At 39.5% G+C, this 12,877-nt stretch overlaps 1 protein-coding gene across 1 annotated transcript; it reads right to left on the bottom strand.

Annotated features, from left to right (window-relative positions):
• Window positions 1–7,189: 7,189 nt before the first annotated feature.
• Window positions 7,190–8,353, bottom strand: LOC105815098 (PC-esterase domain-containing protein 1B-like). The gene has a single exon (XM_012650237.1). It carries the CDS (start codon window positions 8,351–8,353, stop codon window positions 7,190–7,192), a length of 1,164 nt encoding a protein of 387 aa, XP_012505691.1.
• Window positions 8,354–12,877: the final 4,524 nt, after the last annotated feature.

Raw genomic sequence — 12,877 nt, 5'->3', positions numbered from 1 at the left:
AAAACTCCAGGGGAGCCAGTCTTAGGTGAGCCCCCACCCTTCTGTGAATGTTGTTTCCAGGAGCCCTACCAGGTTCCCACAGTGAAGACAGGAGAAATATTCCCTCAGGCTTCTGACAGGGAAGGGAAAAAAGTGGCCATTTTGATACGTGTTCAGAGCATTCTGTTCTTAACAAGTTATGCCCTCAAGGAAACTGTTTTACTAGAACCTAATCTACTCTATTTTTATCAGGGCATAATTGATCTCACAGAAAGGAAATATCCAACTTCAGCCCCCTCTAGCCATCCCATCCCACCTAAGTGGGGGAAAAACTTAGAAACACTTATGAAGAGCACAGCCCAGGAGCACAGCCTCACGAAATGAATGAGACCTAATCATAGGGACTATAAAATGCATATAACTAAAAGCTCATTTGCTGCAGTCACTTTCACCTGGTACATCATGTCCAGCTTTCAACAAAAAATTACAAGGAATGCTAAAAGGAAAAACAGTTTAGAGACAGCAAGCACCAGAACCAGACTCAGACATGGTAGGAATGTTGAAATTATCAGACCAGTAATATTAAACAACTATGATTAATATGCTAAAGGCTCTAATGGAAAAAGTGGACAACATGCAAGAACAGATGGGTAATGTCAGCAGAAAGAGGAAAACTCTAAGAAAGAAACAAGAAGAATTATAGAAACTAAAAACACTGTAACAGAAATGAAGAATGCCTTTGATGGGCTGATTAGTAGGCTGGACATAGCTGAAGAAAGAATCAGTGAGCTTGCGGGTATGTCCATAGGAACTTCTAAAACTAAAAATGCAAAGAGAGAAAAGAAAAGAATGGAAAAATATAATAGGATATCCAAGAACTATGGGACAACTACAAAAGATGTACCATAGGCATAATGTGAATACCAGAGGAGAAGAAAGAAAGAAAAAAAAGAGAGAAATATTTGAAATAATAGCGATGGAGAATTTTCCCAAATTAATATCAGATACCAAACCACAGATCCAGCAAGCTCAGAGAACACCAGGCAGGATAAATGCAAAAAAACATACACTTAGACATATCATATTTAAAACCAAAAAAATCAAAGATAAGGGAAAAAAATCTTGAAATAACCCAGAGGAAAGGAATACATTACCTATGGAGGAACAAAGATAAGAATTACATCAGACTTCCCCTCAGAAATCATACAAGCAAGAAGACAGTGGTAAAATATTTAAAGTGTCGAGAGAAAAGAAAAAAAAAAACAACCCAAAATTTTATATCCTGTGACATTACTCTTTGAAGTGGAGGAGAAATACAGATGTACCTCATTTTATTGTGCTTCCTTTATTGCACTTTTCAGATATTGCATTTTTTTACAAATTGAAGATTTATGGCAATCCTGCATTGAGCAAGTCTATTGGGGTCATTTTTCCAACAGCATGTGCTCATTTCATGTCTCTGTGCCACATTTTGGTAATTCTCACAATATTTCATAATATATTGTTATTATTATGTCTGTTATGGTGGTCTGTGATTCGTGATCTTTGATGTTACTACAGTATAATAATTGTTTTGGGGTGCCATGAACTGCACCCATATAAGACTGCAAACTTAATTGATAAATGTTGTCTGTATTCTGACTGCTCTACCAACTGGCCATTCTCCCATCTCTCTTTCTCTCCTTGGGCCTCTCTCTTCCCTGAGACACAATAATATTGAAATTAGGCCAATTAATAACCCTCCAATGGCCTCCAAGTGTTCAAATGGAAGGAAGAGTTGCATGTGACTCACTTGAAATCAAAAGGTAGAAATGATTAAGTTTAGTGAGGAAGACATATTGAAAGGTAAGATAGGCCAAGGGCCTCTTATGCCAAAGAGTTAGGCAAGTTGTGAATAAGAAGGAAAAGTTCTTGAAAAAAATTGAAAGTGTTATTCCAGTGAATACACAAATGATGAGGAAATAAAATAGCATTATTGCTAATATGGAGAAAGTTTTAGAGGCCTGGAGAGAAGACCAAAGCAGCCACAACATTCCCTTAAGCCAAAACCTAGACCAGAGCAAGACCCTAAATCTCTTAAATTCTAAAAATGTGAGGAAGATACAGAAGAAAAATTGGAAGCAAGCAAGAGGTTGATTCATGAAATTTAAAGAAATAAGTCATCGCCATAACAAAAATGCAAGGTGGCTGGGCCTGGTGTCACATACCTGTAGTCCCAGCTACTCAAGAGGCTAAGGGTAGAAAATCATTTGAGTCCAGGAGCTCTGAGCTGTAGTGTGCTATGCCTATTGGGTATCCAAACTAAGGTTGGCGTCAGTATGGTGACCTCCCAAAAGTGAGGGACCACCACATTGCCTAATGAGGAGTGAAGTGGCCCAGGTTAGAACCAGAGCAGATCAAAACTCACATGCTGATCAGTAGTGGGATTGTGCCGGTGAATAACCACTGTACTCCAGCCTGGGCAACATAGCAAGACCCTATCTCTTAAAAAAAAATTAGCACAAGGTGAAGCAGCAAGAGCTGATGCAGAAGCTACAACAAGTTAGCTAGAAAAGATGCAGTGAAATAATTAATGAAGGTGCCACACTAAACAATACATTTTTAATGCAGATGAAACAGCTTTCTCTTGGAAGAAGTTGCCATCTAGAACTTTCAAGATTAGAGAGGTGAAGTCAATATCTGGCTTCAAAGCTTCAAAGGACAGGCAGACTCTTTTGTTAGGGACTAGTGTAGCTGGTGACTTGAAGTTGAAGCCAATCACTGTTTACCATTCAGATAATTCTAGGACCCTTAAGAATTATGCTAATTCTACACTGCCTGTGCTGTATAAATGAAATAACAAAGCCTAGATGACTGCACATCTGTTTATAACATGGTTTACTGAATATTTTAAGCCCATAGTTGAGATCTACTGCTCAGAAAAAAAGACTCCTTTCAAAATATTACTGCTCATTGACAATGCTCCTAGTCACTCAAGGGCTCTCTGATGGAGATGCACAAGCAGATTAATTTTGTTTTCATGTCTGCTAACACAACATTCCTTCTGCAGCTCCTGGATCAAGGAGCAATTTTGACTTTCAAGTCTTATTATTTAAGAAATATATTTCATAAGGATAGAGCTGCCATAGGTAGTGATTCCTCTGATGGATCTAGACAAAGTAAATTGAAACCTTCTGGAAAGGAGTTGCCAGTCTAGATGTCATTAAGAACATTCATGATTAATGGGAGATCATCAAAATATCAACATTAACAGGAGTTTGGAAGAAGTTGATTCCAACTCTCATGGATGACGTTGAGGGGTTCAAGACTTCTGGAGGAAGTAGCAGCAGATGTGGTAGAAATAGCAAAGATCTAGACTTAAAACTGGAGCCTGAAGATGTGATTAAATTGTTGAAATCTCATGATAAAACTTAAATGAATGAGGAGTTGCTTCTTATGGAAGAGTAAAGAAAGTAGTTTCTTGAGATGTTATCAATTCCTGGTTAAGATGCTGCATACATTATTGAAATGACAACGAAAGATCTAAAATATTACATAAACTTGGTTTATAAAGCTGTGGCAGGGCTTGAGAGGACTGATTCCAATTTTTAAAGATGTTCTACTGTGGATGCTATCAAACAGTATTGCATGCTACAGAGAAATATTTCATGAAAGAAACTGTAAATTGATGCAGCAAACTTCATTGTTAACTTATTTTAAGAAATTACCATAGCCACCCCAACTTCTAGCAACCACTACCCTAATCAGTCAGTAGCCATAAACTTTGAGGCAAGACCCTTTCCCAGCAAAAAGATTACAACTGGCTGAAGGCTCAGATGATCATTAACATTTTTAGCAATAAATTATTTTTAAATTAAGGTAGACATTTTTTAGACATAATGCTACATATGTTGTATGCTTAATAGATTATATAGTACAGTGTAATCATAACTTTTATGTGCACTGGAAAGCCAAAAAATTTGTGACTGACTTTATTGTGATATTTGCTTTATGTGGTGTTCTGCAACCAAACCTACAATACCTCAGAGGTAAGCCTGTAAAGACTTTCCCAGTCAAACAAAAATTGAGGGAATTGTTTTTCCAGTAAACCTGCCCTGTAAGAAATGTTAAAACAAGTTCTTCAGAGAGAGGGAAATGATACAAGTCAGAAATTTGGCTCTATATAAGAAAGGAAGACCACTAGAGAAGGAATAGTGAAGGTAAAATAAAAACTTTTATTTTTTTATTTTTAATTGGTTGAACAGATAATAGTTTATTCAAAATAATAATTGCAACAATGTATTTGGTGACTGTAGCTTATGGCTATCTTGCATTACCCAGTAAGTAGTAAAATACTATTCGAAAGCAGACCAAAAAAAGTAAACAAATAGGAAGCATATCGTAATTGATAAACCAAGAAAGGAGAAAAACAGAATCATATAAAATGCTTAATTAAAACTATAAAAGGCAAAAAAAATATGGAAGGCAAAAATAGGAACAAAGAACAGAGGCAATGAATGGAAAATAGTAATAAGTACGGTAGATATTAATCCAACAATATCAACAGTTACTTAAACATCAATGGTCTAAACACACCAACTAAAAGAGATTGTCTGCGTGTATCATAAGACCCAACTATATAGTGTCTATAAGAAACTCACTATATATATATATATATAAGTGTGTGTGTGTATATATATATACACACACATATATATAACTCACTATGTAAACTCACTATAAGAAACTCAATTTTAAGTTTTCATTTAGATGAAACACAAAGGGATTGAGAAAGATATATCATAATAACACTAATCAAAAGAAAGCTGGAGTAGCTACATTAATTTTAGATAAGCAGACTTCAAAGCAAGGAACATTACCATGGATAAAGAGAAGTATTACATAATGACAAAGGAGTTAATTCTCCAAGAAGACTTAACTCCTTAATATGTCTGTGCCTAACAACAGAGCATTAAAGTATTTTAATACATGAGGTAAAAACTGATAGAACTCCAAGGAGAAATAGTTGAATCCACTATTATAGTTGGAAATTTCAACACCCTCTATCAGTAATGGACAGATTCAGCAGGCAGAAAAATCAGTAAACAATATAGTTTAACTCAACAGCACTATCAATTAACTGGATATTAATTACATGTATAAAATACTTCGTCCAACAACAGCAGATGACACATTTTTCTCAAGCTCATATGTAACATTTACCAAGATAGACTACATTCTGAGCCATAAAACACATCTTAAAAATTTAAAAGAATAGAAATCATACAATGTCTACTCTCCAATCACACTTAAATTAAATTAGAAATCAGTAACAGAAAGGTAGCTTGAAAATCTCAAAATACTCAGAGATTAAGCAACACATTTATGAATAACACATGGGCCAAAAAAATCTCAAGAGATATTTTAAAGACAATGTCGTCAATATGTTATTTCTTTTCAATTTGATCTGTAGATTGAATGTAATCCCAATGGAAATCACAGCAAAATATTTGTGGACATTGACAAACTGATTCTAAAATTTTATGTGAAAGGCAAAAGACCCACAGTAGCCAATATAATATGCAAAGAGAACTAAGTCAGAGGATTGACAGTACTTGACTCCAGGACTTACTATAAAGCTACAGTAATCAAGACAGTGTAGTATAGGCACAAGAACAGACAAATAGGTCAATGGAACAGAATAGAAAGCCCAGAAATAGACACACACAAATATAGTCAACTGATCTTTGACAAAGGAACAAAGGAAATACAGTGTAGAAAAGACAGTCTTTTCAACAAATGATGCTGTACAACTGGACATCTGCATGCAAAAAAAAAAAAAAAAAATCTAGACCCAGAAATTATACCCTTCAGGAAAACTCCAAAACACTGATAACAGCAAATGCTCCCAAGGGTACAGAGCAACAGGAACTCTCACTCATTGTTGATGGAATACAAAATGGTACAACCACTTTGGAAGAATTTGGCAGTTTCTTACAAAACTAAACATACTCTTACCACGACCCAGCAATTACATCCCTTGGTATTTACTCAAATGAGTTGAAAACTTAAGTTCACACAAAAACCTTCACACCAATGTTTATAGAAGCATTATTCATAATTGCTAGAACTTGGAAACAACGAAGATGTCCTTCAGTATGTGAATAGATAAACAGTGGTACAACCAATGGAATATTATTCATCACTAAAAATAAAAGATCTATCAAGCCATGAAAAGACACATAGGAAACTTGAATGCAATTATTAAGCAAAAGAAGCCAATCTGAAAAAGCTGCATTACTGTATGATTCTAATTATGTAACATTCTGGAAAAAACAAAACTATGGAGACAGTTATAGATCCACATAGCCAGAGGTTTGGAAGAAGGAGGAAGATTCAGAGCAGAGAGGAATTTTAGGGCAGTGAAATTATTCTGTATGATACTATAATAATCAATATACATGCATTATTCATTTGTGAAAACTCACAGAATGTACGACACCAACTTTCCACTCAATTTTGCTGTGAAGCTCAAATTGCTCTAAAAAATAAAGCCTATTTAAAAAAAAAATGTGCTAGGCATTTGATGAACTAGAAAATAAGAGTATGTTTCTAACAGAACAAAACCACCACCCTGCATTAGTGAATGGAATACTTTTTTTTTCTTAAGGGCATGCTATGTTGAAGCACACAAATTTAATTAAAGAATTGGCAAGACAACTTACGGTGAAAGTTTTGGAGATTAAAGTCTATGAACATAGGCAAGACCTAATGGTGGAACTGAAGTTTTAATTGAAATGTTTGGACAAGTTTTAAGGATCAAAATTTTTACTTTTTTTGGTTTGTTTTTAGGAAGAATGTCAATGGAGAATACTGCTTGACGACTTGTAGTCAGGTAAGACAACTTTTTTTTTTTTTTTTTAATAAGAGGAGCACTTTTTTCACGGGGAATTCATTTCTGTGCAAATGCTAAGAAGAGAATGGAGTGGTGGTCTTGGTCCTTGTCCCCTTTCCAAATAGTGGTGTGGAAGCTCTGGCAAAGGGGAATGTGTGAAATGTTCACTAGTGAGGGCAGGAAGCTTAAAGAGGCCCCACCTCACCCGCCAGGGTTGCTGTAGACCACGCCCGAGTGAGGGCGGTCAGGCAGCCCAGTGACTGTGTTGGGAAACACAGAGGCCTTTCTCCTAAGTCTACGTCTGGCTACTGAGGCCTTGTCTCTGGGTGTGCTCACTCACATTCGTCTGTTTGTGTGCCTTCGCTCGCGTCTGCGTGGCCTGCCGGGGCGCGGGGGAGGGTAAGGGGCAGACCCTCTGCCTTGGTGCTGAGCAGAGTCTGTGCGGATGGGGCTCAGCCGCGACTCTCGGCCAACCATCCAGTTTGCTTCGTTGGTATTTCGGATTTGGCGCGCCAAGGTGTCGCTGGAGAATTGCTGGCCCTGTAAAGACCGATCAGAAGGCAAATAGGTGTCTTGGCGGTGGGGCGTAAACATCGGTCCAGAATGGGGACAGGGAGACCGCCAGGACGAGGCCGGTTCACCTCGCCTGTCTTCGGGCTGCCTCCTGCCCGCGGGGTCTGGACGTCTGCCGGCTGGGCCATCCCTGTTCCACCCGCCCATGGGTTCGCGGCAGGGAAGGTCCACGCCCCAGGCGTCCGCCACATGGGCCAGCAGCAGCATTGAGAGGTGTCGGTGCGCCCATTCGTCCCAGTGCACGCCGTCTCGCTGCCGATGCTGCCCAGCATGGCGGAAATGGAAATGTAGGTCCAACACGTCGACGCCATGCCTGCCCGCCTCCACCGAGCTGTAGAAGTTGGCCTCCAGCACGTCCTGCCGCAGGCGGGCGCGGCTGGACCAGGGCTCAGGCGGGAGGAAGCCCCCCGAGACGGTCTCGGCCACGGGCATGGCCGTGTTCCACACCAGGAGGCAGGACTGGGGCAGCACCTGGGCCAGGCGCCCAAACAGGCTCTGCAGGCCCCTGCAGTAGCTCCTCCGGAAGTCCTGGCCGTACTTGGAGACGTCCCAGAGACAGGAATTCATGACCACCACGTCCGGGGTGTGCTCGCCAGACTGCAGCTCTTCCAGAACGGCCTCGACGTACTGCGAGTAGGCGCGCGTGAGGAAGTAGAAACGCACCAGGTGGTGGCCGTCGCAGAACTGGCGCACCTCACGGTAGTCGGTGCCGTTGTGCATGCGGCCCCACCTGCCGCCCTCCAGCAGCACGTCGCGCTCGAAGCTCAGCTCGCCCTTGGCCTTCAGCTGCCTGGAAGAGAGCAGGCAGTCCCTCTGCAGCAGGAGCACCAGGTCCTTGTACACGGCGCGCTGGATCGAGTCCCCCATGATGACTACGAACTTGTTGTGCAGCAGCTGCCGGACCTCGCAGGCGCGCAGGTGGGCCATGGTGGCTGAGGGCTGGGAGGCCGGCTGCGTAGCTCCTGCCTCCCCTCAGCGGGATCCAGGGAGAGCTTAGGGGAGGGCAGAACCGCAGGGGGAGGAGAGGGCGGGCAAAGGGTCGTTTCTGCCTGGCGCTGGGGCAGGGGCCTGAAGCCCTCCTCAGCTTAGGTTTACCTCAGCCCGGGACGTGACCTCTGAACCGCGGAGGCGCCCGTGCGAGCCCAGACTCCACCTGGCGGAGGGAGGCGCAGAAGCCCCGGGGGAGCCTGCCCCTGCCTAGCGGTGGAGTGAGGGCTCTCGTTCCGGGTGTCCGGATCCGTGCCTGCTTTCAAATAGCACGGCCTCGAACTGCTAGTCTACACTCGGGCTCAGCCAGGCCACGACCTTCTCTTTGTTTTACCCATAGCTCACTAAATGGGAGCTGTTGTCACATCTGGATGCCTCTCTTTAGTGTTTCCATCTCTAGTTGAGGAGAATTTCTTCATTGCTGGCTTGATTCTCCTTCTGAGCCAACTCCTGTATTCCTGGCATTTGGGGTATGTCGCCACAGGGGGAGGGCTGCCATTCCCAGGGGTAGAGCCTAGCTTGGGGACTAATCTACTGCTAGGCTTTCCAAGAAGTGGTTGACGGAATACTCGGGTCCTGTGCAAATCCTGGAGGGCTAAACTCTGTTTATTTCTTTTAACAAAATTATTTTTTGCCATTTCATGGGAGATTCACCTGCACTTGTTAGAAATAATACAGAGAGATCCCCGTGTACCCTTTCCCCACTTCCCCCATGGGTAGCATCTTGGAGAACTATCGTACCTCCGCACACTCAAAATCCAGGCCATTTCCTCACTGCACAGATACCTCCCATTGTCCTCTTATTGCCATTCCACCTCCCTCCAGCTCCATTCCCCTCATGCCTGACAACCACTAAGCTATTGCCCATTCTCAGAATTTTGTCTTTTCAAGAATTCTACATAAATGGAATTATATAACACGTAACCTTGATGGATTGGCTTTTTTTCCTCAGCATTGTTCTCCAGAGATTTGTCCAGCATGTCCACTTTGTAAACCCTGACCACCTGTTTTCTGAACTAGGAAGTGAGTTTCCCAGTGGTACAAATGTGTCAGTACTTTGTTCCCTTTTTATTGCTGAGTACTATTCAATGGTATGGATGTACCACAGTACAGATGTACTCATGCACAAATTCTTATCACAAGAGACTCTACAGAAACCACAACCTTGCACAGAGGCCATCACAACCTTATACAAACCAGTGACCCTTTGAAAGCTGTGGGATTGTTTCCAGTTTTCGGCTATTACACATGACACTACTATGAGCATTCCTGTACAAGTTTTAATACAAACCTAGATTTTCATTCTCTGAGATAAGCCCAGAACTGTGATTCCTGGGTGGTATGGTGGTTGTGCATTTACTGCTTTAAGAAATGCCCAGACTAGGCGGGGCGTGGTGGCTCACCCCTGTAATCCTAGCACTCTGGGAGGCCGAGGCAGGTGGATTGTTTGAGCTCAGGAGTTCGAGACCAGCCTGAGCAAGAGCGAGACCCCATCTCTACTAAAAAATAGAAAGAAATGATCTGGACAACTAAAAATATATATATAGAAAAAATTAGCCGGGCATGGTGGCTCATGCCTGTAGTCCCAGCTACTCGGGAGGCTGAGGCAGTAGGATCGCTTGAGCCCAGGAGTTTGAGGTTGCTGTGAGCTAGGCTGATGCCGCGGCACTCACTCTAGCCAGGGCAACAGAGTGAGACTCTGTCTCAAAAAAAAAAAAAAAAGAAAAGAAAAAGAAATGCCCAGACTATTTTCCAGAGTGGCTGTACCGTTTCACATTCCCACCAGCAATGCACGAGTGGTCAGTTTCTTCTTTTCTGAGTTATAGATATTCACATCCTGGATATGTAAACTCTAGAATCCTTCTGCGTGGAGATGAATATGACCTTCCTGGTTGTGTGAACCCTAGTCTCCTTCTTCCTTGGATAGCTGTATAATGCATGCCTCCTTCATCTTGAGGTATGGATGCAAGGCCTGATGTAAGCCTAGCCTCTTCATCCTTAATTAGGGATGTGAGCTTCCTACTGAATAAATCCTGACCTCCTTCTCTCTACCCTTAATTCTGAATGCAAAATTCCTGGACCTACTTTTAACAGAGATTAACAAACAGTTGCCTTTTAAAATGCTCCTTATGATTGTCACATTTTTCAGTAATGACCTTTGTGTGAAATAGCTAATTTTGTAGCCACTGGAATTATTTTCAGTTATAATACACAAATATTGTCAAAGTTGTCAGACTCAAAATAGAATCATTTGTATTAAAAACTCTGACAAATAGAGCAGAGGAAAGCCACGAATGGAGGGTTCTCATGCACAAATTCTTATCACAAGAGACTCTACAAAAACCACAACCTTGCATAAAGGCCATCACGACCTTATACAAAAAAAATACCTCTGTGAGGACATCTGCCTGTCCAACTTCAGACTGACACTACCCTTGTTATTGATTCTTGTAACCAAGATAATTATCTTAAAACAATTATGTAATCCTTCTCCTTTTTCCTTTAAAAAGCTTTGTCTTCCTTTACCTTCCTGAATATACTCATAGTTTACTATGCACATGTACTATCATTGTGATGCCTATTCCTGAATAAGCATCATTTTCTTTTAGAGAGTCTCTCTCTCTGTTTTTTAAATAGGTTGACAATGTAAATTTTAAAAAAATCATAAAAGTCACAAAAGAGCATGTATACATATAATCAAGAATTGTGCTTGTCTATACATTAAAGGGAATTTATGTTTTCATCTTTACTGACTTCCTCTATACTTTTAATTTACTATATAGTATATTAAAAATACTAGCTATAAAGCCATTGGTTTAGTAATTTTTTCTCACATTTTACAAATTTTTTATTACTGAAGTCTTCAAAGTCTTTTGTCTTTACTACAAACAAAAGCATGGTTTTTATTGTTGTAACAATTTACTTTTAACAGTTTTGATTTTACCTAAAATCAATTGTTTGTCCTCATTGCCAAGAAAGAAAATAGAAATTATTCCATAGTATATGTAAGAATGACATGAAATTTTGTTATTTTGTAAAAACAAAGTGGTTTATTTATAAATTGCATTTTAAAGGTAATAATGAGTAAAACTAAAGTCAATTTAGAATAATTTATACAATCATCTTCTGTTAATACTGCTGTTACTTCATGGACATGCTGTTCTCTCTCTGGGGGAGATTTTTTTACTCTCGGGATAAAAAGTTTTAACGTAAGTTATGATGATATCTTAAAGAGGCCTCATACTATAATTTAAAAATGTATATTTATACCTAAACAAGCATTAAATTTATTAGAATATTATTATAAAGCTTTTTTTCATGCTCAAATACTAGTTACAGGAAGTTGGAATTTTATTCTAATAAAATTAGAGGAAAGAAATCAATTTCAGTTTCTCTTAAGGTGCTAAATTTTTTTTTGCAAAAATAAAGAGCTTATCCGTCTTGAGTGCAAGTGAATAAATACTGTCATTTAACCAGTTAATTTTTAAAGAAGAGTTTTCATCTACTTATTTATCTGCATTGATTTTTTTTTAAATCAGTTAATTTACATTTTTGTGGGTTTTTTTCTGTGTTGTATAAATACAACTTTGACAGACATTGTTTTGTGTTATATTCCCTTTGTTAAGTATGGAAACATTTCAATTTAGGACCATTGAATGTCAAAACTAATAGAAAAAGACACGAACATTTACTTTATTTAACTCATTTTCCAATATGACCATTTTCTCAACTGTTTGTTTGTGATGCCTAAAGTTCTTTATTAATGATATAAAAATCTACAATATGTTCAATTTAAGGTATTATGCCATAATACAAACTTATTTTGTAATATTTTCCTTTTTTAGTATTCTTTAAACTTGCAAATATAATAGATGACCTTAAAATTTTAACTAGAGAAGTATAAATAAATATTTATTCTTTACTCTTACCTGTTCTCAAAAATTGGGTATGTATTCATCTGGCTATCATTTTACAGTTTTACAAATAATATGTTTAAATATGTAGATATGCTTTTTTATTTTTTTAACAGAAAATGTGTTAATCTCCATACTATTCTGTAATTTACTTTTTCACATGTGACAAACATCTACCTTGGGTCAAGTTCCCTAGAAAATAGCTTAAAGAAAAAGCTAATGTTCTAACTTATTAGCAAGTATAATCCCAGAAAAGTAGGAATGAGTCAGGGAAGAAAGGAGAACAACTGTGATGGATGCATTGCTAGGCTGGCTACTATGGGTGTCAATTGCAATTGATTGTGTGATCTCATGGGATCATCTTCCCAGAGGTTATATCAACTGTTTCATCTCAGGGCAGTTAATTGCTGGGATGAAGGGAGAAAAATGTATCTTTTAGTTCATATTTCCCAAATGTCAAAAATGCATTCACTGTATAGGGCATTCATTTTCCCTACAGTTCCAGATTGCCAGTGTTTGAGCACCAAATGGATCCCCTTGCCACTGACAG

The sequence above is a fragment of the Propithecus coquereli genome, unplaced genomic scaffold, assembly GCF_000956105.1.
Source record: "Propithecus coquereli isolate 6110/MARCELLA unplaced genomic scaffold, Pcoq_1.0 Scaffold315, whole genome shotgun sequence".
Taxonomy (NCBI): Eukaryota; Metazoa; Chordata; class Mammalia; order Primates; family Indriidae; genus Propithecus; species Propithecus coquereli.
The sequence above is the reverse complement of the archived record's forward strand: the minus strand, read 5'-3'. Positions and strand labels throughout refer to the sequence as shown.

What these genes read in the sequence shown, in the direction of transcription:
- LOC105815098 (XM_012650237.1), bottom strand. Translation starts at nt 8,353, where the DNA reads ATGGCCCACCTGCGCGCCTGCGAGGTCCGGCAGCTGCTGCACAACAAG.